Source organism: Eulemur rufifrons, chromosome 29 (assembly GCF_041146395.1).
Source record: "Eulemur rufifrons isolate Redbay chromosome 29, OSU_ERuf_1, whole genome shotgun sequence".
Lineage (NCBI taxonomy): Eukaryota > Metazoa > Chordata > Mammalia > Primates > Lemuridae > Eulemur > Eulemur rufifrons.
Window position 1 is genome coordinate 38,447,621 of NC_091011.1, and position 26,965 is coordinate 38,474,585.

The 26,965-nt window shown below is 34.5% G+C and overlaps 1 protein-coding gene across 3 annotated transcripts in view; it reads right to left on the reverse strand.

Moving 5' to 3' along the window:
* Positions 1 to 3,311: 3,311 nt before the first annotated feature.
* The window catches only part of TMEM106B (transmembrane protein 106B), a 37,437-nt gene continuing 13,783 nt past the window's right edge, over positions 3,312 to 26,965 (reverse strand). The window contains exons 5-9 of one of the 3 annotated variants that reach the window (XM_069461782.1): positions 17,509 to 17,649; positions 17,199 to 17,248; positions 16,443 to 16,496; positions 15,597 to 15,747; positions 3,312 to 3,373 (exon numbers count right to left, since the gene is read on the reverse strand). In XM_069461782.1, the coding sequence (XP_069317883.1) occupies positions 15,609 to 15,747; positions 16,443 to 16,496; positions 17,199 to 17,248; positions 17,509 to 17,649 (384 nt within the window). In that variant the 3' untranslated portion in view covers positions 3,312 to 3,373; positions 15,597 to 15,608. Of the gene's footprint in view, positions 3,374 to 11,617; positions 12,420 to 15,216; positions 15,748 to 16,442; positions 16,497 to 17,198; positions 17,249 to 17,508; positions 17,650 to 26,965 lie in introns of those variants that run through there. The other 2 variants (XM_069461783.1, XM_069461781.1) reach the window with 2 other exon arrangements.

Genomic DNA, 26,965 nt, shown 5'->3' on the forward strand with positions numbered 1-26,965 from the left:
TAATCTCTTCAATGCGTACACACTTGACTCTTGGATCTCTCTTCCTCATCATTTTCACTTTACAACACTAAATTTATGATTAAATCTATTTTATAACTACTCTGGGTTTAAGTATAGGGAACTAACTGTGTCTGGAACAAAATGCACAAATACATTGATTACTTTCACTTTTAGTTAATAACAATGAATTCAAGCAGGTGCTTAATGCTGCTGGACACTCACACAGTTCTTTCCCGATACATTCAACTTTCTTATTTCTCCTAGAACTTTGCTACTCTAAGGGAAACATGGGCAGAAATGATTTATGCTAGTCTGGGAATGGAACCTAAAAACACTCCCACAAGATCCTTCATGCTCTTTTTTCTTCTCAGTTTAGCTTGCCACAGCAGAAGAGGTAGAGTAGGTATTCATTGTTTTAAGAGATGGAAACATCTTCATGATTCTAAGAGACAGCCATGAAACAGAATAACAATTAGCTTAGGACTGGAACATAAATGAGAAGTAAACTTTTATTAGGATAAAGTACTGAGATACTAGGATTATTTGATTTAGTAACTATCCTACTATAACTAATAACAACTACTAACTTCGTATTTTTAATTTTTCTACACCTTGAAAAATGCTTTATAGCTATTTTTTAATGCTTAGATCAGGGGTCAGACAAGTTTTTCTTAAAGAGCCAAAGAAAAAATATTTTAGGATTTCTAGTCCATATGGTCATTGTTGTGTCACAATTCAACTCTGGTGCTATGTGAAAGATGCAATAGACAATACATAAACACATGAGTGTGCTTGGCTGTGTCCCAATTAAACTTTATTTACAAAAATAAGCAGCCAGCCCATGAGTTTTCTGACCCCTGGCTTAGAACATTAATTTCTCTTGATTTATTTTTGTGAACAATATGGGGCATGGATTTAACTCCCCCCCCAAATGATTAGTGAATTCAGACACCATTTATTAAATAGTATGTCTTTACTTACTAGTTTTAAAGGCCAACTTTAAAGTAATGGGAGATTTATGGATCTGTATTCAGTTCCTAAACCTATTTTTCTATTTCTGGGTCAATACTAGGCTGTTTTCATTTCTATAGCTATAAAATATGATGTAATAGCTAGTATGGAAAACCCATAATTTCAATTTATTTTTCAAAAGATTTCTTGGCTAGTCTTGCACATTTATTCTTCTGAGTTTTAGAATTAGCCTGGCAAGTTCCATGACAATTTTTGTTTGTTAAGATTTTGCTTAAGATAACTGAATTTGTGAATCTGTAACATTTATCCTTCCAAGTTTTAGAATCAGCTTGTCAAGTTGCATGAACATTTTTGTTAGGATTTTGGTTGCGATAATGCTGAATTTGTAAATCTGTTTTTGGAACAGACTTTCTGTATTGAATCTTCTCATTCATGATCATGGTATATGCCTTAGTCAGCTTGGGCCATTATGACAAAATATCATAAACTGGGTGTCTTATAAACAACAAAAATTTATTTTTCACAGTTCTGGAGACTGGGCAATCCTAGATAAAAGCAATGGCAGATTTAATGTCTGGTGAGAGCCTGCTTTGTGGGTTATAGATGGGTGTCTTCTTGTTGAGTCCTCCCATGGTGGGAGGGAGCTCTCTGGAGTTTCTTGTATAAGGGTAGTCATCCCACTTAGGATGGCTCTGCCCTTCTGACCTAATCAGCCATCAAAGGCCCCACCTCCTAATACTATCACAATGAGAGGATTTCATCATATGAATTTTGTACTATGTTCTCTCTTTAATACAATCCTGTCTTTTTCTTGTTTTTTATTTCACAGTGATTTTTTTTTAGTTACTAGTTAATAGTTAATTCTAAAATTCTTCTTTTATAGTTGAGTAATTTCCTTTTTAAAAAATTAATTTGGGTTAGGAAGAATATGTTCTGCAGTATATGTTCACTCTAATATGTTAAAATTTGAAATTCATATTTACTTATTTATTCATATCAATATTCCAGAAAGAAAAATTCCTAAAACCAAAGTTGTTGGGTCCAGGCATGTCTATTTGAAATTGAAAGAAGAGTACACAATTAAGACCATTTCCACACATTTGTTATTAATGGTTAATATAAATCCTTTTAGTGTTTTCCAATCTGAAAGAAAAAAAAATCATATTTTATTTACATCATTTGTGAGTTCAAGTGTAAATTCATACTCAGATACTTTGATTAAACTTGGTATCTGAAATAAATGGATTTGAATTACAGAGGGTGGGTTTGTGTTAGTCTCATATTTTTAAAAATTTAATCTTAAAATCATAAACCTATGAGTGGGCTAAAAATCAAGCGGGCCAAATAATCACATGATTACATTACTTATGACATCACTGCTCATAAAGAGTAAACAGACATGGTTACTAGGTTGCCTTAATGCTTCAACTTTTCAGCTACAAAGTAACTTAGACTTGCAAAACAAATAAAGATAAATACATCTGCTATTTACACTAGTAGGAGTTTCAGTTAATTCTGTATACAGCCAAATACTCTGGCTAAATGTCTCTGCAGTTCAACTGGAAGCCTATTAGAATGAACTGTCTAAACTTTTAAATAGGTAGTTTGTAAAACAATTTAAAGTGGTGGCTTGCTGCCACTAGTTTGTCTACAGCTTTAGATAAACTAAATAAAAATGCTCACCACTGAGAGCAAATATTCTTGAATACTGTATTTCTACAATTGAAGAATGAAAAGAGTATCTGAAAAATGCTTCTGGCACTTGAAATCATGTTGCTTTATAAAGAATCTTTCAAGTGACTCACTCTATATAAAGTCATTTTGATTTCGTTGTAAATCAGTATGCCTACACAGCCAGAATTGGTATGTAAGATGGTTGTCCAGGGAAATTAGTTTTATCTTACTGCTGCTTTGAATTATACATATGTTTAAAAAATTATTTCCTTTGATAAGTCATAAAATGATAAAAGCAGATCTAAGTTAAAACCCAGAGTTGACTTGAGGGAAAAATTAAGTAAATAATACGATAGTCTATTCTAATCAAAATTTGGGAAATATGCCACATAGTACTTTCTGTCTGTTAATAGGATTAACGAAGAGAAATTAGTTTGTTCATCATCTCCTTAAAGCATAGGTGCTTCCCAACATTTATCCTCTGTGACATTCACAGAAAATATTTGTTCAGCCCATTAGGACAAACTAACAAGGATGCTCACCGTCTGAGATGATCAGCCACCTGGCCTGCGGAGGGCTGGCACGCCTGTAACCCATGTGCAGCACAATGATTGGAGAGCTCCGCTTAGACTCCTCATTATCTATCTTACCTTGTTTCATTCTCCGAGTCCCTCAAAATGCTACAGTTGTACTCCAGCTGTTCTCCAAAGCAGTATTGAAATTGACACTGAAAAGTAGAATAGGGTAAAGTGTCCAAGAGATAAAGGTGGTGATTCACTTTATTCTTGGCCATTATGCTGTCTTTTTTTGAGGTTGATGTTGGAACTGTATACTTTCATCTCATATCCCCTATAACCAAACACAGTGCCTTGTAGATAGTTGTTGGTGAGGTTTACTGGATTCAAACTTTGGGTACCCATCACCACACCATTTTGAATCCTTGCAGTTCTAAGTATCATGATTAGGTCTTTAGATCTACTATGAAAAATGATGAAAATAGTTTTCATAAAGGGACATTGTGGTACTCTTTACACAATACTTTTGACTTTAATAAATCTTAAAATGATAAAGGTCAACTAAGTTAAAACCCAGAGTAGTGTGCATCACAAGCAATGCATCATTTCCCCAACATTGTCAATGAGTTTAGTTTTTAGTTGAAAGATCAAGTCAAAATTTAAACCCCAAGGTGAACTAAGCCTCAGTTTTTTAAAATGGAAAATGGAAATGATTATATTACATACCTCATAAGGCTATAGATATTACACAAAATAATATATAAAGAATGCTTATTATAGTGCCTGACATAGAAAAATCTCTTAACATTTTAGCTATTACTTTGATCATTAACTTTACTTCATTAAACACATTGCCTGCTGAAGTAATTTTTTAAAGTTTGTTACATTTATATTCCTTAACAGATATTAAACAACTACAAAGATTATAGAGTACCACTATTTTTTTTAAAAGGTAGGTAAATGTATATGGCCTTGTATATGAACAGAACAAATTTTCCCTGATAGCACAACATACTTTTTCAATTATTTTTTTCTTTTTTGGAGAACCAGAAGTCTCTCTTCAAAATTTAAATAGTATCAAAATACAGACTAGATAAATGCATTAATGTGGTTTTTCATACAATCTTCTTCATACATTAAAATGTGAGTTTGACTTGCAGTAGTCATGTACATAAGGCCTAAGCTGACTTTTTAATATGACAGTGATGTTTTGGCCTCCTCTTTTTGAATCATGTCACAGATGTTACTGTTGAAATCACTAACGGTAAAGTAACAATGAAGAAATGCCCAGTTTGTAGCTAAATAATATTTTCATATTGACTATTACAAATGAAAACCTTGAAAATAATGGAACATTTTTAAGATTCTGTAAAAATCTAGTGATGGTATTTGACAAATATTTGAGTGATAAGTAATTTGAATGCTGCAGCAGTTAACGAAACAAATAAGAATCTCTGCTCTCAGGGATCTCTTACTGTTTCAGTATAAATGTGCAGATAATAAATACATAAATCAGTGGCTATGTATAGTATTTTACATGATGATAGGTCCTATGGAAAAGAGAAAAAGCATGAAAAGAAGAATAGGGATTTCCATGGTCCAGGAGTGCTGAAACTATATATTTCTTTTTTTTTTTTAAACCAGATACAGGCTTATAAAACATCCAACTAGTATTTTTGGAAGGAAAAGAAGATAATGGTTGAAGGTTATGCTTTTAAACTAGGTGTAATAAATGATATAAATATCAAATAATTTAATTTTAGGAAATTCCTTACCACTTAACTTAAAAAACACAAAAATAATCCAGTAAGGACAAAATTAGATCATCTCAGTTATGTGAAAGTTTACATTTGAGTAAAACACTCTCTGTGAAAAATAGGAGTTTAACCTTAATCTTAACTTTACAAAGGTTGTTACAGATATCAATGTTGTCTCCATTTAGATTTATTCTAAACAGTGGAAAGAATTGTTAACAAATTATCAATAAGTAAGAAAAATTAGTTTGGTTTGTTTGGGAGGGTGTCACTTTAAATTTAAGAATCAAATATCTAACGCAAATTTGGGATTAGGATTCTCGGTACTTTATTCTGGTAACGGTAAATGCTATTATCAATATATTCCATTATTGAATCTGGAATTCATGAAATGAAAATAAATGTTGGATTTCATTATGAAATCATTTTTAGATGGTATGCCTTGTACAAAGTCTCAAATTTCTTTTTTAAATGTTCCCTTTGAAAACTAAACATTTGAAATATATGTAAACATGGAAAATCACTTCTTAGAAAATTAGGAATTACATTTGTTTTTCTCTTATCATTTTCAAAGCTATTCATAAAATATAAATTTAAACTTGTATTTTCCCAGTTATAGATTATTTTTCAGTCATAAAGCAAATCCGTTTCGGTAAATCACACTCACTAAGTTAACATTAAAGAAGTGACTGTACACCACGCTCAAAGTCACTGGCTCAGGGGGCCCTAAAAGGATGAGCAGTAAGGACTCCAGGTCTCCTGCTCTCCACTAAATCAAAACATCTACATTTTGTAACATATTGGGGATATACATAACAGGCTGTTTAAAAATATACATTTCATAGCTTTCAAAAATTCTGAAAACCACTGATCAAGGAAACAGAAATCTACCAGAAAAGGCCTTATACATTTGTTAATGATTCTTCTCCAGTGAGAAACTGGCTAGGTGGAGCACACTTAAGTAATAAATCTTCTTTTTTTTTATTTTTCCCTATTATTCTACAAAGATATTTTTGGGCACATTTCATCTAATTTCTGATCATGCTACTTGACATAAGGTTTTTAAAACAGTAATTAAAACACTAACTCTAAGCTGACAAAAGTTGTTTGAATTAATGTTGATTAAAAGTTTAAAACAAGTGTTCAGTTCAAAACCAAACGTTTGAGTTCAAAAACCAAAACAAATTTTCTTTGTGATTGCGCATTTCCTTTAAAAGCAGTCAGAAAAAAGTCACCGAATGTTTAAGTTTGGAGGGAGACAGAGAGAGAGGGGTTGAGGGGTGGAAAACTTGAGCTGGGGATTGAAAAAGATAAGATTGGGGGTAAAAGAAATGGTCAAATAATTTTCTAAGAAAAAGGGAACAGCATGAGCAAAGGAATAAAAAAAAGAAGTGTTTCTAAGGGATGAGAAATATCTCAGTTTGGCTGGGAAACAGATGAGAGGCAGTAAGAAGAAATACTATTGTGAATTTAGGTTGTGGCTAGATGATAAAAGGTTCTCAACACCAGAGAAAGGACTTGGCCTTTTTTTCAGTGAAAAATAAGAAAGTACAGGCATATTTTGTTTTATTAGGCATCACTTTATTGTGCTTCACAGATATTTTATTTTTAACAAATTGAAAGTTTGTGGCAACCCTGCATCCAGCAAGTCTATGGATGCCCTTTTTCCAGCAGCATGTGTTCACTTCCTGTCTCTGTGTCACATTTTGGTAATTCTGGCAATATTTCAAACTTTTTCATTATCATTAAATCTGTTATAATAATCTGTAATCAGCAATCTTTGATGTTACCGTTGTAATTGTTGGGGGTGCTACAAACTGTACCCATATAACTGTACCCAATATAAGACAGTGAACTTAATAGATAAATGTTGTGTGTGTTCTGACTACTTCACTGGCTGGCTGTTCCCCTGTCTCTCTCCCTATTCCCAAAGATACACAACATTAAAATCAACAAATCTACAATAGCTTCTAAGTGGTCAAGTGAAAGGAAGAGTCGCATGTCTTTTATGTTCGATCAAAAGCAAGAAATGATTATGGTTAGTGAGGAAGGGGTGTTAAAAGCTGAGTTAGGCTGAGAGGCCTCTTGCACCAAATAGCCAGGTTGTGAAAGCAAAGGAAAAAATCTTGAAGAAAATTAAAAGTGTCACTCCAGAGAACACATGAATGATAAGAAAGCAAAATGGCTTTATTGCAGATATGGAGAAGGTTTTAGTGGTCTGGATAGAAGTTCAAACCAGCCACAAAATTTCCCTTAAGCCAAAGCCTCATCCAGAGCAAGGTCCTAACTCTCTTCAATCTTGTGAAGGCTGAGAGAGGTGAGGAAGCTATAGAAAAAAAGTTGGAAGCTAGCAGAGGTTGGTTGGTTCACAACATTTAAAAAAAGAAGCTGTCTCCATAACATAAAAGTGAAAGATGAAGCAACAAGTGCTGATATAGAAGCTGCAACAAGTTATCCAGAAGATCTAGCTAAGATCATTGAGGAAGGTGGCTATACTAACCAACAGATTTTCAATGTAGATAAAACCACCTTATATTGAAAGAAGATGTCTTTTAGGACTTTCACAGCTAGAAAAGTCAATGCCTGGCTTCAGAGTTTCAAAGGACAGGTTGATTGACTCTCTTGTTAAGAGGCCAATGCAGCTGGTGACTAAGTTGAAACCAACACTCATTTACCATTCTGAAAATTCTAGGGCCCCTAAGACTTATGCTAAATCTACTCTGCCTGTGCTCTATAAATGGAACAAAGGCTGGATGACAGCACATCTGTTTGTAACACGGTTTACCGAATATTTTAAGCCCACTGTTGAAAACCTACTGCTCAGAAGAAAATTATTTCTTTCAAAATATTACTGATCATTGACAATGCACCTGGTCACCCAAGAGCTCTGATGGAGATGTAGAAGGAGATTAAATGTTGCTTTTATGCCTGCATTCTGCAACCCATGGATCAAAAAGTAATTTCAACTTTCAAGTCTTATTGTTTAAGAAATATATTTCATAAGGCTATAGCTGCCATAGACAGTGATTCTTCTGATGGATCTGGGCTAAGTAAATTGAAAACCTTCTGGAAATAATTCACCATTCCAGATGCTGTTAAGAACATTTGTGGGCTGGGAGCGGTGGCTCACGCCTGTAATCCTAGCACTCTGGGAGGCCGAGGCGGGTGGATGGCTTGAGGTCAAGAGTTCGAGACCAGCCTGAGCAAGAGTGAGACCCCCGTCTCTACTAAAAATAGAAAGAAATAATCTGGCCAACTAAAATATATATAGAAAAAATTAGCCGGGCATGGTGGCGCATGCCTGTAGTCCCAGCTACCCGGGAGCCTGAGGCAGGAGGATCGCTTAAGCCCAGGAGTCTGAGGTTGCTGTGAGCTAGGCTGACGCCATAGCACTCACTCTAGCCTGGGCAACAGAGTGAGACTCTGTCTCAAAAAAAAAAAAAAAAAAAAAAAAAAATTTGTGATTCATGGAAGGTCAAAATATCAACATTAACAGAAGTTTGGAAGAAGTTGATTCCAGCCCTAATGGATGATTTGAAGAGTTCAAGACTTCAGGGGAGGAAAAAAACCAGAATTAGAAATGGAGCCTGAAGATTTGACTGAATTGCTGCAATCTCATGATAAAACTTGAACAAATGAGAAGTTGCTTCTTACAGATGAGCAAAAATGTGGTTTCTTGAGAGGGAATGCACTCCTGGTGAACACGCTGTGACCATTGTTGAAATGACAAGGGATTGAGAATATTACATAAACTTAGTTGATAAAGCAGCAGCAGGGTTTATGAGGATTGACTCCAATATGAAAAAAATTCTACTGTTTGAGTCTTTCATGAAGAGTCAATTGGGCGGGGCGCGGTGGCTCATGCCTGTAATCCTAGCACTCTGGGAGGCCGAGGTGGGCGGATCGTTTGAGCTCAGGAGTTCGAGACCAGCCTGAGCAAAAGCGAGACCCCACCTCTACTAAAAAATAGAAAGAAATTATATGGACAGCTAAAAATATATATAGAAAAAATTAGCCGGGCATGGTGGCGCATGCCTGTAGTCCCAGCTACTCGGGAGGCTGAGACAGGAGGATCCCTTGAGCTCAGGAGTTTGAGGTTGCTGTGAGCTAGGCTGACGCCATGGCACTCACTCTAGCCTGGGCAATAGAGAGAGACTCTGTCTCAAAAAAAAAAAAAAAAAAAAAAAAAAAAAAAAAAAAGTGTCAATTGATGCCACAAATTTCATTGCCTTACGTTAAGAAATTGCCTCAGCCATCCCAACTGTTAGCAACCACCACCCTAATAGGCCCGCAGCCATCAACACTGAGGCAAGATTCTCCACCAGTAAAAAGACTATGACTCACTGAAGGCTCAGATGATCATTAGCATTTTTAGCAATATTTTAAAAATTTTCTGTTTTTATAGAGACAGAGTCTCATTCTGTCACACAGGGTGGAGTGGAGTGGTGGATCATAGCTCACTGTAACTTTCAACTTCTGGGCTCAAGTGGTCTTCCTGTCTCAGCTTCCTGAGTAGCTAGGATTGTAGGCAGGAGGGCTAATTTTAATTTTTTTTTTTTTTTTTTTTTAGAGATAGAGTCTTGCTATGTTGCCCAGGCTGGTCTTGAACTCCTGGCCTTGAAGCAATCCTCTCATCCCAGCCTCTCAAAACAATAAACTATTTATTAAGGTATGTACATTGTGTTTTCAGACATAATGCTATTGCACACTTAATAGACTACAGTATGGTATAAACATTACTTTATATGCACTGGGAAAACAAAAAAAAGTGACTTGCATTATTGCAATATTCACTTTATTGATGTCACCTGGAACCAAACCTGCAATATCTCTGACGTGTGCCTGTAACAGCAGCAGAGATTTCAAGTATGAAATAGATTCCACATATATTACAGAGGTAAATGGATAAAATTTGAGAACTCATTGGAAGCTAACTGGATGAAGAAAAATCAAAGATGATGCTAACATGGAGTTCAGGGAAGGACTATAAGGATTTAAGCTTAAAGCTAAGACTTTCACTATCTACACTGATTGGTTTATGTCAAGGGAATGTCAAAAGCATAACCAAAATACATGAATGATACAAATTTTATTTTTCATGCTAAAATTTTTACAAATTTTATTGTGTCATACACAATTACAAGAGTAACAGTTACAACTGAATTAAAAAAATAGCATTTGGGGGCATTTCTATTTGCTACTATCATATGCATGTTTTGTTACATGGCATGTTTTGTTACGTGAATAGCAATCATGGTTACAATTACAGAACTGCTTAGTTCACAAATTTAATAAATGTGTCATGATGGAGGCCACTACATAATATAAACAAGGACTAAGTGCCCAAACATATTCTCATTCTATATTATTCTTTATTCCACAATTAGAATCAATGGTTAGAATCTGGTAACACCATCATTCAAATATCTGACCAAGTGGGTCAAGTGACCAAGCATTTCAAATCATTTCCCAAAATCTTTTTTAGTTTAGTTCTGAAGAAAAATATAAGACAAAACACATAAGGCATGGCTGGCGTGATATTTTATGCCTAAAACCAACCATTACATAACAAAATCTGCATCTTTTTCAACTTGCCATTTGTTTCATCTTACATAATTAAAAGATTAAAGTACTGACAGCACTTAGAATCACCCAACTACAGCGGCTATAGTATCTCCCAGACTTCTAGTTTCTAAAATTCTGGGGGAAATGGGACAATTTGAACTGTTAACAGTCTACATGGTAGTAATATTACCGTTTGGCCATTGGCCCAATACTAATCCTTTTTGTTTTTTAGTATACAAAATATGCTGAAAATATTTCTCCTAAACACATTTCAATTAATGTAATTAAACAGAAGGCAACAACTTCCTTCTAAAAGAGCTAGATTTGCTATGAAAAATTTGCCATATGCTTGTTAAATTAATTTATAGAATATTTTTAGGGTCAAATACAGATCATACTATATTCTCCAATTGAGAACCTGTGCTAAACACTCGTAAAAGGAACTACAAACATAATCACATTAGTTTAAAAAAATGGTTATTCTTATAACTTTGTATCACTTAATTTTATCCAAATTAAAGATAAATTTCAAAAATCCACGGTGAAATTTATATTCTGGCTAAGCATAAAAATACATAAATTTTAGTTCTAATCAGAAATTTCCACTGACAAGTGAAAATTTTTACTTTGAAATAAGTAGATCTGGGATATAGAAGTTAATTTTTGATCTGAACAGGTCACAAATATATTTTATTTTAATGTAAAAATAATTTTTAAAGAAATAATGTTTAAAGTCTTTTTACCCCACCATCTGAAACACACAATATTTTTTCCTTAAAGTAGTTTAAAATAAACATCTCATTTAAAATCTGATTTTACAAAAGAGAAATAAAACTAATTACTCTTAGATGTACTTGAGCCAAGTAGTTGCTGCTTCCAGATGCTGTGAGCTAAAAATCCTTACCTGATGACATTATGGTAAGTAAACTTTTGCTTATAACCTAATAACCTGAAATTCAATTGATACTGCTTATCAAAGAAGACTGATACATATTTGTAAATTTAAAAATTTACATCTTTTAAAAAGTACCTAACAATTTTCTTAAATAAAATATAATTATTATATAAAGAACTGTTTATTCTAAGAACTTTAAAAAACAAATAAACAAAATAGGGGGTGCAGGAGAGTTGGGGACATGTCCTCCAATGAAATATCCAGAATTATTTGCAATAATAGAGCTTAGAACCACAAAAGATTCACTAGGCTAAAGTTTCAAGTCTACTAATATTTTACTTTTATTGTGTTTTGATAGTCATTTCCTATGCATTGCACTTTCATTTCCAAACTATAAGTCAGATGTGACGTGAGTTATATTTTCTTGTCATTTTTTTAGAGAAAATAATTAACTCATTGGCCTAAACAAAAAAGACACAAAAAAACTGCACACAAGTCATTTAAATGTTATGTACTATAATAAAGAAAGTCATTTAACAATTTCAAGCAATTTATCTGGTATCTAATATTTGCATACTATTATTTCAAATCTCAAATATATTTATATTATTCATAAGTAATTTACTCTGACAATGCATCAGTCTTATCTTTATTGGAATCATCAAGAAGTACTAAATTTTAGCAGAAACATTAAGCTATAGATTATGTTCCAAAGTATTTTACAAGTGTTCATTCCCCATTTAAAATATTTCAGATAGCAACTTAAAGCTGCCAAAATCTTAGTCTATCAGTATTGTTTTGATTGTCACTATTGGCTATGCAAATTTTTCTTCTTTTAATCATACTAACCTGAGGCAGCTGGGCTTTCCAATGGACATTTTAAATGACAGAGCACAGATATGGGAGGCAGAAAAACTAGATCTGGTTCCAATTAAACTATTTACTAAATATGTGATCTTCAGCAGTCCTTCAACTTCTCCATGCCTCTCCTTACTCTTCTTAAAGATCAGGATTCTATTACTCTCCTTTGACTGACTCCTAGGACTATGGGAAATCATGTAAGAAAAACATGAAAGAACTCTAAAAAGGGCCAACATGCTATAAATGGTATCAACACACAGAGGCTTGTTATAGTATTGGATTTGGTTAGAATGACCAGTCTATAAGGGTGTAACTTTCAAGTCATTCTGGGAAGTATCAGAAAAAAAATTTTAATGTCTTTATCATGTCCTGTGGATAAAGTCTGAGAGCAATTTTAAAAAATATATTGAGACACCCTATTTTATGTAAGAAACCACATGGGACATTGACCTAAGAAAAACTAAAAGCTTCATTTATTCTTCCCAGATTTTTTATGGCTATACTTCTGCTTCACCTGAATGTGTTTGTACAGTTTTATTAATTTGCAGCCTGTTTTGTTCTGGCAGTTACTTAAGTCTCTCTGATAGTCATGGGCAATCCTTATTTCTCTTTTGCTATTTTTTAATTTATTTTAAATTTTAGTTTTTTTCTGACTCAAACTCCACTGAAACTAGATGTAATAAAGTGTTCTTAATTTAAAAGATGAAGAAAGAAAGATTTGAGTCACTAAACGATCCCTCCATTTTCCTGTCACTTCAGGAAACACTGTGCTTGCACTCTAACAGGAGGTAAGATTCACAAATCATAAGAAAATATCTGTTTAATTTATACAATGTAATTTCCCAAGGTTAAAAGACATAATTCAGGAAAAGTAAATAAGGGTTGATTTTTGTATGAGGTGTATCTGAATGATGATTTTTTTTTTTTTTTTTTTTTTTTTTTTTTGAGACAGAGTCTCACTCTGTTGCCCAGGCTAGAGTGAGTGCCGTGGCGTCAGCCTAGCTCACAGCAACCTCAAACTCCTGAGCTCAAAGGATCCTCCTGTCTCAGCCTCCCGAGTAGCTGGGACTACAGGCATGCACCACCATGCCCGGCTAATTTTTTCTATATATGTTTTTAGCTGTCCATATAATTTCTTTCTATTTTTAGTAGAGATGGGGTCTCGCTCTTGCTCAGGCTGGTCTCGAACTCCTGAGCTCAAACGATCCGCCCACCTCGGCCTCCCAGAGTGCTAGGATTACAGGCGTGAGCCACCGCGCCCGGCCTGAATGATGATTTTGAAGAAATGAATGGTGATTTTGAAGTAAATGGAACATGAGGATAGGGTGGGAACAAAATAGAAACTATATGATCAAATTTAACACAGAGAATTATTGAAGCACTGTATCTCTAGTTCACTAGCTAAATAAACTAGATTAGGTATGGAGAAACAGATTTGGAAGCCCTACTATAGATACAGGTGATTTTTGAAGTCATAGGATTAGAAAATTTGGGAGAAATGGGGGCCTATATCATACATAGACATAGATGATGTCAAAATGAGAAAATGATAGGAAATGAAAATGATTTTAAAAATACAAAATTAATGTATTAGAGAAGTGTACAGTTTTAATGAGAATGGTCATAGTCAGGAAAACACAGCAGAGGAAAAATGAAAATAAAGATTGGTTTTGACAAGAAAGTCCATAATGAATTTAAAAGGGTGATTTGGGTTCAGTAGTAAGGATGGCTGAGTTAGCAATGGATTAAGAGAAGACTAAGTCATAAAAAAAAACGTTAAACTTAAAATGTTCACTCAGGAAAACTTAGAGAAAATAATATGAAAGCTAAGAAGACCTGAGTGTGTTTAAAAGCAGAGTTGAACAATTAAATAAAGTTTATGTTTTACAACTGAGAGAGTCAAACTAATAAATAGGCTGGTTCAGACCTAAGGTAGGCACTTCGGGGGTGGGGAAAGGGAAACCTGATTTCTGTCACTAGAAAACAAAGAAATTAACTTCAACCCAATTACTCTTTTGGTATCATACATAGCCCCTACATTTTGTGGTATATATTTAAAAGGTCCTTAGAAATTGGTAAATGAAAATGCTAAAAAAGATCAAAAATGGAAAATGGTACTGAAAATATAAAACAGCCAAGTGAATAAGTCAATAATCCATTTTGAAAACAATTTTAAATAAAATTAAAACCAAAACTAGCCTTTAAAAATGTAACTGCTAGAGGCATCATATCCGTATGATGTGCAAAGTGATTACATTTTTATATAGGTTTTATTTCAATATAGCTACCATCATTGAATAACAGGATTTCTTGAATAATTCTATCAAAGAAATACTTTCCTCCTGTAAAACATTTGTAAAATTGATTAAGTGGGTACCTAATAGTTGTTAGTTTCATACCATTCTTTAGTATGAAAAGCAACATAAAAAAAATGGAGAATCAAAATACTTTATTTCAAATCTATTTTATGTCAGATTCAACATGTAATTGGAACCTATTCCCATTCTATGGGTTTCTGAATTTCATTTTTCTATTATTTTTATGAGCAACTTGCTTTAATTTTGAATCGGTACCACTTTATTTGACATTTATTAAAGCTGTATAAAAGCCATGCACAGTTTATTTATTTACAATATTGTACATTAGATGACTGTTTGAAGATCACACAAAAATTTCACAAAAGTATAACTAATATGGAAAGATGTGAAACACATTATTTAAGGGCTTTTAAAAATTTTAGCTATGGAATTTTTCAAAGATTATTTTGGTTATAAGTGTCACACAACCACTGGCTTGAAATAAGACTGACAAAAACATGCAAATGAGTAGAATTTCAATAAATGAAAAGCTAAAAACATTTAGGTAAAAGCTAAAATATCATGTAATTGAAATACTACCATGTAATAATGGGAATTTATAAAACAGGAAAAAAAGGTTATTCTTTAAAAGTCTTCCATGAATAATAGGGCTTTCAGTAATTTTCTATAAAAACATTCAGAAATTAAATTTCTCAAATTATGTTCATCACTAAAATTATGTTTTCAGTAGTGATTAGAACTATGGTTTTTAAGCAATTGTTTATTTTACTATAGGGAAAGTCTTTGTTTTTCCCCTTTGGAGAGAGGGGGTAGAAGAAAATCAATCAGTAAATTTAGATTCAAGTAAAAGGTCCTGGTACAAATATATCATTAACATAGAGTGGAGATTTGCAATAATTATAGGTCCATGTACTTTTAACTGTACTCTTAAAATAGAAGTGTAAACTTTAGGTTTGTTCAATTTAAGATCTCCTATTAGGAAATAACTCCTCTTTACGAGTATGGAAAATATCAATAGATATTTGTTCTTCTCTAGATGTACCTCTTTCAGTTTTTACTGTTGTGGCTGAAGTACATTTAGATATTCAGACTGTCCCAACTGGTAAGTTGTGTTCCTTCCGCAGTCGACATACTGGTACCTCTCCTGGGATATCTGTTCAGAGTGGCCAAAGTATGTTGTTGTCACAGTAACCCTAAAGATAAAATAAGTGGGGAGAAATACTTAATAACTATATTAAAATATTTTCTACAGTGAGACTACTTTTACACATGAAAATTCTCTCCAGAGAGAGATTATTTGATTAATGATAACTTAATATTGTGGACACAGTCCTCTAAGGGAGTATTTCCCCAACAGACAACAAAAATGCTAGTTGAGCAAGCCCTATCCAAATAATTATACACAATGAACATAATTTTTAAAAATACTTATCTTTAGTTAAAAATATAAAAGTTCATTATATGCTTAAAATTAAATATACAGTTCTTTCATTATAGAAAAAAGGTTAATCAAATGTCAGCAAATGGCCCAAATACCAAACCTATAATCAACAATGTTTTATTGGCTCAGATAACACCCAGTTTACATGCCAATAAGGAAATGAATGCTATGCTCAGTCCTCTTTATCTTAATCCTTGGCATTTTCCTGAGCTCTTGTCATGTCAACATTCACTATTTAGCAGTCATGTAATCCTACACTACTTCTCTGGGAAACCATTTCCTAATTTGTAAAGTGGCATAATACTTACTTGACCTTATAGCACTCTTGTAAGGCTTAAAACCCAATTGAGATGGTAATTGTAAAGATGTCATGTATGCTATAAGACAATGTTATAAATCTAAAGTTGTTAAGAAGAAATAGCTCTTTCAGAAAAAATTCATACTTACTGCATCATGAGCACTATGTTATGTACTTTGATGGATAGCAGTGTACAGAAATCACTGTCAAAGAAATTAAAATGTAAATAAATATAAGTTGTAAGTGACTAATTTAAAATTCTTCGTATATTAAAATATTAAATATATAATAAGCATTTGTTGGTTGAGCATTTACTATACTTCAAATAATGACTGATATGTTCACAATTTACTCTAAAAATATATATGCATTCATACCACTACAGTTGTAGGGTTGCTTTAACATGGGCTACAGATTACTTATACATTTTGCTCAACTTTTGAAATTTTGGTAAACAGTTTGCTAGTTATCAAGAAATTCTATTAGTTTACCTATTAAGAGTTAATAATCATTTAGACCCAAGTTAAAAACTTCAGAACTATAAACCAATACAGTAGCATACATCATTAGCACTTTTAGTTTTCCTACACTAAAATATCAGCAAATACAAGAATATATGAGAATATGCTTCTTATAGTAACTAAAAATAAAAGGTGACATGGTGTATATGATCCTAATTCTGAAAAATAAAAAAATAAATTTTATGTGTATAGGTTTATGTACATAAATGTTATATATGTTGAAAAAGAGAAAAGAACAGAGATGATCACAGGCCAGAAGGAATATTCCATAATGTAGTTTTTCTGACTGATAAGATTATAGAAATTAAAAAGAGAAAAAATAGTCTTTATACTTTATATACTTTATTGTTTAATAATAAAAACTTAGTAAGAATTAGAACTTACAACATGTAACTCATTTCCTCTGCTATAACAGTAGGTACTGTGTAGTCAATCTGAAAAGCAAAAAAAAAAAAAAAAAGACACAATAGAGAATAGGATCAAACATCAAATATTTCAGATATACTTCATAACTTCAAAGAGTTAGAAAACTCTCCCTTTAGAAGCTTGATTCTACAATTCCATCTTACATATATATATGGGACACATTTCAAAATTAAGGTTTTGGGAAAATATTCCACCCCCTAAAGTTACAATGATATGCAAAGGTGAGACTCATTTAACTCCTCCCAAGTATTTCATGACTGAGACTTACTTGTTTCATATCAAGCGGACCAATATTGGTTATGTTGTTTAAGCGTGCCTTTCCAATAACTGTTTTTGAAAACTGAACTTGAGCAGTGATGTTTTCAACTTCAACAGAATAATAGTTATTGTTCGTAATATTTAGGGTATTCTACAAAAGAAAGGAGGCAGAAAAATATACAAGGTTAGCTAAAAATAAGCATATAGATATTCATAATTAACAAAGAAAATTACTTCAGCTGTAGCTATGCTTCATTTATTAAGAGAAAGAAAAGTATTGCCAAAATGTCAACATTAAATGAACCAGTTATTTGCGTTTATGCATGAGCATTATGTATATAATACGTCTACAATAAATAAACAATTCAAAATAAAAAAAATAAACCCAGAAAATGTATAGTATAAGAATATGGAAAAATAAATGTTAGAAAATGTATTTGTGGCCTTAGTTAGCAGGACTTCAATAAAAACAATTTTAAAATTTCATCTATATTTTTATTAACTCTTCATATATATCTTTTCATTAACTATACTAGTAAGCTGTTTCCTATTCTATTAAATAAAAGATGACATTTTAAAAGGCTAAAAACAGTACTTAAAATAAGCTTTTTGTTTAAAGGAAATTGTTATTTTAACTTATATACTGGTAGAGATTTATACCAGGTCACTATGGAAAAGAAATGAGACAGATTAAAAAGTCTGTTTGATTAGAGAGAAATGTGGTTGCATCATTCCTATACTTAAGTAACAGCTGGGGTCAGCTTCTACATTTCTAATTCACTATTGTTTCACATTACTTTAGAAAACAGTCAATACAAAACAAGAAAAATATTAAATCTAGAAATAAAAAAATCTAAAACAGTCACAGCAAAAGATATCATAAATAAAATCAACAGACACTAAATGATAAATATAGAAGAAATATTTATAAGACAGATAGCAATGGTTATCATCTATAATACACAAAAAGCCCTTATAAATTTAAAAAAAAAGAGAAAGCTATAATAGGAAACAAAATAAAGAGCAAAGGATATGCATGAACAAGTCAATCAAAAAAGTATAAATCTAAATGGTCAAGAAATATTTTTAAATTCTCATATTCATTTTTAGTCAGGAAAAAGTTAATTTAAGTAAAAATGAAATATTGTTTTTCATCCCTCAAACTAGTAAAATTTGTAAAAGGCAAACAAATTCCATTCCTGTCAGAGATGTGAGTAAAGGGTATATTTTTACATTGCTGGTATATATGTGAAGTGTCACAACCATTTTGATAAGTAATCTCATGACATACACTAAAATAAAAATTATGATAGCTTTTGACCTAGCAATCCTACTTCTGAACATCTATTCCACAGAAATAGAAATATTAGGATGTTAATGACAGTATTCTTTATAGTGGCAAAAAATACACTGTTAAAATAAAATAAATGGCTATCCATAAAAAGAATGACTGAATATATTAAGTCCTTATATAGAATATTATGCAGCCATCAAAAAAGAATGGATTTAACTCTTTTCTTTTTTTTTTTTTTTTTGAGACAGAGTCTCACTTTGTTGCCCAGGCTAGAGTGAGTGCCGTGGCATCAGCCTAGCTCACAGCAACCTCAAACTCCTGGGCTTTTAAGCGATCCTACTGCTTCAGTCTCCCGGGTAGCTGGGACTACAGGCATGCGCCACCATGCCCAGTTAATTTTTTCTATATATATTTTAGTTGGCCAGATAATTTCTTTCTATTTTTAGTAGAGACAGGGTCTCGCTCTTGCTCAGGCTGGTCTCGAACTCCTGACCTCGAGTGATCCACCCGCCTCGGCCTTCCAGAGATTACAGGCGTGAGCCACCGCGCCCGGCTGGATTTAACTCTTAAAACAGATAATTAGGAAAGATTTCTACAAGGTATTAACAAATGAGAAAATCAAAAATGTGAAAATATGTACAAAATATTTTTTTGAAGATACTCATTTTTATAAAGTTAAATATGTTTGTACCTATATAAGTTAACATGGATATGGAACAAGACATAAAAAGAAGATATAATATGGAATGAATGGAAAGGAGAAAACAGTTTTACTATAAAGGAATAAAAAAGACATGCTGGAGATCAGCAATTATATGATCACACTTAGTCATTTACATTAATTATAGTTATAAATGTAAACAAATATTTTAAAAAATTCCCTAACATAGTAGAAATCACCTTTATCTACCTACATATAAATTTGATCTATTTGGTTCTTAATATTCATGTCAATTTCTAGAAATGATAGGAAAAACTGTTAATTTGAAGTCAATGGATCTTCTGATGCAGACCAAGGAATGGGATTATGAGAATCTTGCAACCCTCTATATATGCAAAATACTGTTGGTATGTCTTTTTTTGAAGTGTCCATAACTTTCATTAGAGTATTAAAGGGATCAATGATGCAAAGAAGTTGAGAACAAAAATACTTGTGAAAACTAAAAAAGCTACACTGAGAGCTAGAAAGGAAATACAAAGATAAACATTCAGAAAGACAAAGAAAAGATAAGACAGAATAAAAAAAAAATTTGTACTAAAGGTCAGGCATTTTGTTGTTGAGAGGAGAGAGAATCCATTTAATTTAAAAGACAAAAAGGGACTACAATCATAAGCTTTAAAATAATGATTTTTTATCAAAGGCTTAAAATATCTACAACCTTGAATTAGCCAATTTAGTTTCAAGGCATTTATCCTAAAGAAATAACCTATGATGGAAACAAAGTTTAAACATAGAGACATTTTATGAATGAATATTTGTAATAGCAAACCTAAACATCCACTAAGAAAATGGTTGAGTAGACTTCTGGCAAGATGGATAACTAGAGACATCCCTTGTCAGATGGTCCTCGTGGGAAGGCAGGATATAGGATACAAGAGATGGGAGAAGACTTGCTGCTCAGGTGTAGATCACAGAGAGAGATATCAGAGATGGCTGGGAACCCTAGGGAGAAAATTATGAAGCCAAGCAGGAAGAAGATAAAGAGGATTAATCAGCGAGGATTAAACCCAGAGAGGCTCTGAGCCCAGTGAAAGGGTAAGGGGGGATTTCCCACCCCCTAATACGTGTCTTCGGTGAACAGTGGGACACCAAGTTTACTGAAGGCTTTTCCACCCTCCATGAGCCCAGGCATGGCGGCAAATGCGGAATACTGGGGTGAACTTGCAAGCCTATGGAGTTTGGGCACTCCATGAAGGGCACCCTACAGGAGAGTGCCAGGAGAAGCTAGAGTGCCAGGAGGAGCTAGACTGCCAGCTTTCTCCCATCCAGACGCTTCCAACCCTGCACCTCCCCTATCCACTGCAACCCTGCAACTGGTGCTTGGGCTGATGGTGAGCTGTGGCCCCTTCCCCACCCATTACAACTGCAAGCACAGCCTGACCTGAGAAGTTCACGAACAGCCGTTTCTTTCCCACGGGTGTACATATGAGGGTAAGGTCTCCACAGAGAGTGAGACCCACACCTCTTCCCCTTGAGGAATTGTGGTGGAAGAGGGGTGTACAATTTGGGAACTTCCTGCCCTCCAGCATTTCATGGAGTTGCATGCTGGCTGCTCAGATAAGGAAGCCGGTCCTGGTACACAAAGGACTAGAGAGGGGTGCCGGGGGACACAGGGGAGAAGTCTGGGAGCTGGACTCAGGTAGCAAGGAAGCCCACATGGACATATCCAACAGGAGAGTGTACTGGGGTGCTGAGGAATGAAGATTTAGAAGCACACAACGTCCCTACTGGAGAACCACCATATTGGATAAGGGTGTAGCATTCAGAGAGGAACAGCCCAGCCCCTGGTTCCATAGGAACCAAACGCCTCCTACTCAGGCCAGCCAGCTGACCGGGTGCTGCGGCCTCTCCCCCAATCATTACAATTGGGAGTGCAGTTTGAGCTGAGAAGTTCTATAGTGGCCATTTCTCTCTGTGGGGCACGAGCTACAGGGTGAGGTCCTTACAGATGGGGGGGGCCCATACTCTCCCTCTGAGGACTTGTAGTGGAACAGGGATACACAATTTTGGAGCTGCTACTCACTGGCATTTTGCAGAGACGGATGCTAGCTGGGTCAGACATACAGACGGCGGGGGGGGGGGGGGGGGGGGGTAGTTTGAAAGCTGCACTTGGGTGGTGAGGAAGCACACGTGGACTGAACTGAGGGAAGTGTGTTGTGGGGGTCCAAGAAGTGACGATTTGGTGGAGCATCACCCCATCACAAATAAACTCCATTACTAGATAAAGGCAGAAATATCCCACCAGGAGGCCTTAGCACTCAAGCATTTAGGCCCCTCCCCTGTGAACAGCTCTCCACATTTGGAGAGCTCATTCTGACTCCCATACCAGTGGCTCTCCCTAGTGGCCAGTAAAGCAACTTCTGAGCCCTGCTGAGGCTTTCCAAAGCGTCTTAGGCTCCCACAACCTGGCCACAAACTTCATTGCTCCTTCCTCCACCTCAGTGGTGGTAGAGATCAAGCAATTCCCCTGGGAGCTACAGGGTCCTAAAGCTTGGGACACTCAAGTACTCCACGAGAAGGACCAGACTTTACCATGGGTACAAAAGAACATCTTGACAGCTGGCTCTTTCACACAAATATCAACCAAAGACAGGGAGAACAACTCTATAGCTCATCAGAACATTGTCCAACTCAAGCAAATGGGGTGTGGCTGATTCATACTCACAAGTACCACCCCCTGTATCAGAGATTAAGCTGGGGGACTGAACACAATTCACACTGTTGAGAAGAGGTGAAGACAGCAGGACAGATGCAACTTGAGAGGATCATCAAATCTGCTTAAAAACCCCACAGGCAACTTGGGACCAGCACTCTTTTCCCTGGCAGAGTCAGGGATTGATCTTTGGGGACCCGGGGAAGGGCCCAGCTGCCAGGCCCAGTAGCCCCAGGCCTTGATCCAGAGGCCAGATGAGAAGGAATCACTGAAAGAACTTCAGAAGTATGAAAAATCAGAGTGAAAGGTCACCCCCAAAAGAAAACAACAACTCTCTGTCAATGGATACCAACCAAAATGAAAATATTGAAATGACAGAAAAAGAATTCCAAATTTGGATTATAAGGAAGCTCAATGAAATGATAGAGAAAATGACAAACGAACAGAAAGAAGCCACAAAAATAATATAGGAAATTAATGAAAACTTCACTAAAGAAAGCAAACTATTAAAAAAAAAAAACCAAATAGAAGGTCTGGAAATGAAAAATTCACTCAAGGGAATCCAAAACACCGTGGAAAATTTTAAGAATAGGCTAGGCCAGACAAAAGAAAAAAAATCTCAAGAGCATGAAGACAACAACTTCAAATTAAACAAGTCAGTCAAAGGTAAAGAACAGAGAAATAAGAGGAATGAACAAAGCCTATAAAAAACGGGATCATGTAAAGACTCCAAACATAAGAATCATAGACATCTGGAGGGTGAAGAAGAAAATACATAATGGTTGAAAAACCCTATTTGAGGGAATAATTGAGTAAAACTTCCCTGGTTTTGCTAGAAATTCAGATATCCAGGTATAAGAAGCTCAACGAACACCTGGAAGATTCATCATAAAGAGACAATCATCATAACACATAGTCATCAGACTGCAAAGTTAACACAAAGGAGGAACTCATGTGAGCTGTAAAGCGAAAATATCAGGTAACTTACAAAGAGAAACCCATCAGGATAACTGCAGACTTCTCAAATGAGACCTTGTAAGTCACAAAGGATTGGGGTCCCATCCTCAGGCTTCTTGAACAGAATAATGGCTAGCCTAGAATTCTGCATCCTGAAAAACTAAGTTTCTTATATGAGGAAGAAATAAAGATGTTTTCAGTCAAGCAAACACTGAGGGAATTTGTCAAGACCAGACCAGCCCTGCAAGAAATACTCAAATCTGCATTATACATCAATCAGCACAATAGATCACCAGTGTAAAAGCACCCAAAAGCTAAAGCTCAGAGTTCATATACAATAATAGCTCAACAGGTAAAACAAACCAATAAAGTACTACACAACAGGATGAAAAGAAACACACTCTACTTGTCAATTTTTTCAATAAATGTGAGTGGTTTGAATTCCCCACTCAAGAGACATAGGCTGGATGAGTGGATTAAAAAAAAAAAAATACAAGCCACATATCGGCTGTCTCCAGGAAACACATCTACCCATAAGGACTCATTCAGACTTAAGGTGAAGGGATGTAAAAAAAATATTCCATGCAAATGCAAATCAAAAGAAAGCAGGTATAGCCATTCTTATATCAGATAACATAGACTTCAAATCAACAATAGTAAAGAAAGACAAAGATGGTCATCATACAATAGTAAAGGGAGAAATTCAACAAGAAGATGTAATAACCCTAAATATTCATACACCTAACATAGGTACGCCCAGATTCATAAAGCAAACCCTATTAGATCTAAACAAAGTGATAAACAACAGCATCGTAATATCTGGGGACTTCAACATCCCGCTGACAGAACTGGACAGATCCTCCAAGAAGAAAATAAAGAAACACTGGACTTAAATGGGACTCTAGAGCAAATGGGCCTAATAGACATTTACAAAACTTTCCACCCCCAAAACTACTGAATGTACATTCTTCTTATCAGCACACAGAACATTCTCTAAGATTGATTATACCTTAGGCCACAAAACACAGCTCAACAAATTCAAAAAAACAGAAATTATACCATGCATCTTTTCAGACCACAGTGGAATAAAATTAGAAATCAACTCCAACAGAAACACTCAATTCCACACAAAGTCATGGAAACTAAACAACCTACTGCTGAATGATTATTGGATCAAGCAGGAAATTAAGACGGAAATCAAGAGATTCCTTGAACTAAATGACAAAGGGGACACAAGTTATCAAAATCTATGCCATTGAGTAAAAGCAGTTCTAACAGGAAAATTAATTGCCTTAAATGCCCACATTGAAAAGACAAAAAAATAACAACTCAACAATCTAATGATTCATCTCAAGGAACGAGAAAAGGAAGAGCAAACCAAACTCAAACCCAGCAGAAGAAAAGAAATAACTAAAGTCAGAGCAGAACTAAATGAAATCAAAACCAAAAAAATACAGAAAATTAATAAAACAAAAAAATTGGTTCTCTGAAAAGATAAAATTGACATGCCTTTTGCTAGATTAACCAGAAGTAGAAAAAAAAGGACCCAAATAAGCTCAATTAGGAAGGAAAAAAGAGCTACTACAACTGATACCACAGAAATAAAAAATATCATCTGTGAATACTATGAAAATCTCTATGCACATAAACTTGAAAACATTGAGGAAACGGAGAAATTCCTGGAAACACATAACCTCCCAAGGCTCAATCAAGAAGAAATAGAAATCCTGGACAGATCAATAATGAGCAATGAAATTGAAGGAGGAATAGAAAATCTTCAAACAAAAAAAAGTCCCAGACCAGATGGTTTTACAACTGAATTTTACCAGATCTGCAAAGAAGAATTGATACCCATACTACAGAAATTATTTCATAACATCAAGAAGGGAGGAATCCTCCCCAACTTGTTCTATGAAGCCAGTATCACCTAGATACCAAAGCCAGGACAGGACACAACAAATAAAGAAAACTATAGACCAACATCCCTTATGAATACAGATGGAAAAAGTCTCAACAAAATTCTAGGAAACTTAATTAAGCATCACATCAAAAAAATAATCCACCATGACCAAGTCGGTGTCATCCAGGGGATGCAAAGATGGCTCAACATACAAAGCAATAAATGTGAGTCACCACAAAAACATAGCAAAAAAAAAAAAAAAGATAATATGATCATTTCAACAGACGCAAAAAAGCATTTGACAAAATTCAGCATACTTTTATGATAAAAACTCTTAACAAAATAGGCATAGATGGAACTTATCTCAAAATTATAAAAGCCATATATGACAAACCCACACTCAACATCATATTGAATGGAGAAAAGTTCAAAGCATTTCCACTCAGAACTGGAACAAGACAAGGATGCCCACTGTCACCACTTCTATTCAACATAGTGCTGGAATTCCTAGCCAGGGGAATCAGGCAAGAGAAGGAAATTAAGGGTATCCAAATGGGGAAAGAGGAGGTCAAGTGATATGTCACTCTTTGCTGATGATATGATCTTATATCTAGAAAATCCTAGATTCCACCAAGAGACTCCTAGAATTGATCAACAAATTCAGCAAAGTCTCAGGTTACAAAATCAATGTACACAAATCAGTAGAATTTCTATACATCAAGAACAGTCAAGCTGAGAATCAAATCAAAGACTCAATACCTTTCACAACAGCTACAAAGAAAATAAAACACCTGGGAATATATTTAACTAAGGATATGGAAGACCTTTACAATGAAAACTATGAATCATTGAAGAAGGAAACTGTAGATGAAATAAACAAATGGAAAAACATGCTCATGGATTAGAAGAATCAACATGGTTAAAATGCCCATACTACCCATAGTGATTTACAGATTCAATGCAATCCCCATCAAAATACCAATGTCATTTTTCACAGATCTAGAAAAACTAATTCTTTGTTTGGAACCTGAAAAGAGCCTGAATAGCCAAAGGAACCTTAAGCAAAAGAAAAAAATTTGGAAGTATCATGTTACCGGACTTCAAGCTATACTACAAGGCTATAGTAACCAAAGTGTCATGGTATTGGCACAAAAGTAGAGACACAGACCAATGGACCAGAGGAGAGAACTCAGTTATAAAACCATCCACATATTGTCATCTGATCTTTGACAAAGTAGACAACAATATACACTGGGGTAAAGACTACCTATTCAATAAATGATGTTGGGAAAATTGGATAGCCACATATAGAAGATTGAAGCAGGATCCACATCTCTCACCACTTAAAAATAATTCAAGATGGATAACCGACTTAAACCTAAGATATGAAACTTTAAGAATTCAAGGAGAAAATGTTGGAAAAACTCTTATAGATATCTGTCTAGGCAAAGAATTAATGAAGAAGACCCCAATGGCAATCATAGCAACAACAAAAATAAATGGGACTTGATTAAATTAAAAGGCTTCTTCTGCACAGCCAAAAAAAACAATCAGTAGAGCAAAAGACAACCTACAGAATGGGAGAAAACATTCACATGTTATACATCTGATAAAGGGCTAATAACCAGAATCTACAAAGAACTCAAGCAAATCAGCAAGAAAAAATCAAACACCACCATTAAAAAGTGGGCAAAGGACATGAACAGAAGAAGCTTTTCAGAAGAAGATAGACCAATGGCTAACGCATGAAACAATGCTCAACATCACTAATCATCAGAGAAATGCAAATCAAAACCACAATGAGATATCACCTAACCTCAGTAAGCATGGCTTTTATCAAAAAGTCCCAAAACAATAGATGCTGGTGTGGATGCGGAGAGAAAGGAACACTTATTCCTTGTTGGTGGGACTGCAAACTAGTACAATCTCTATGGAAAATAGT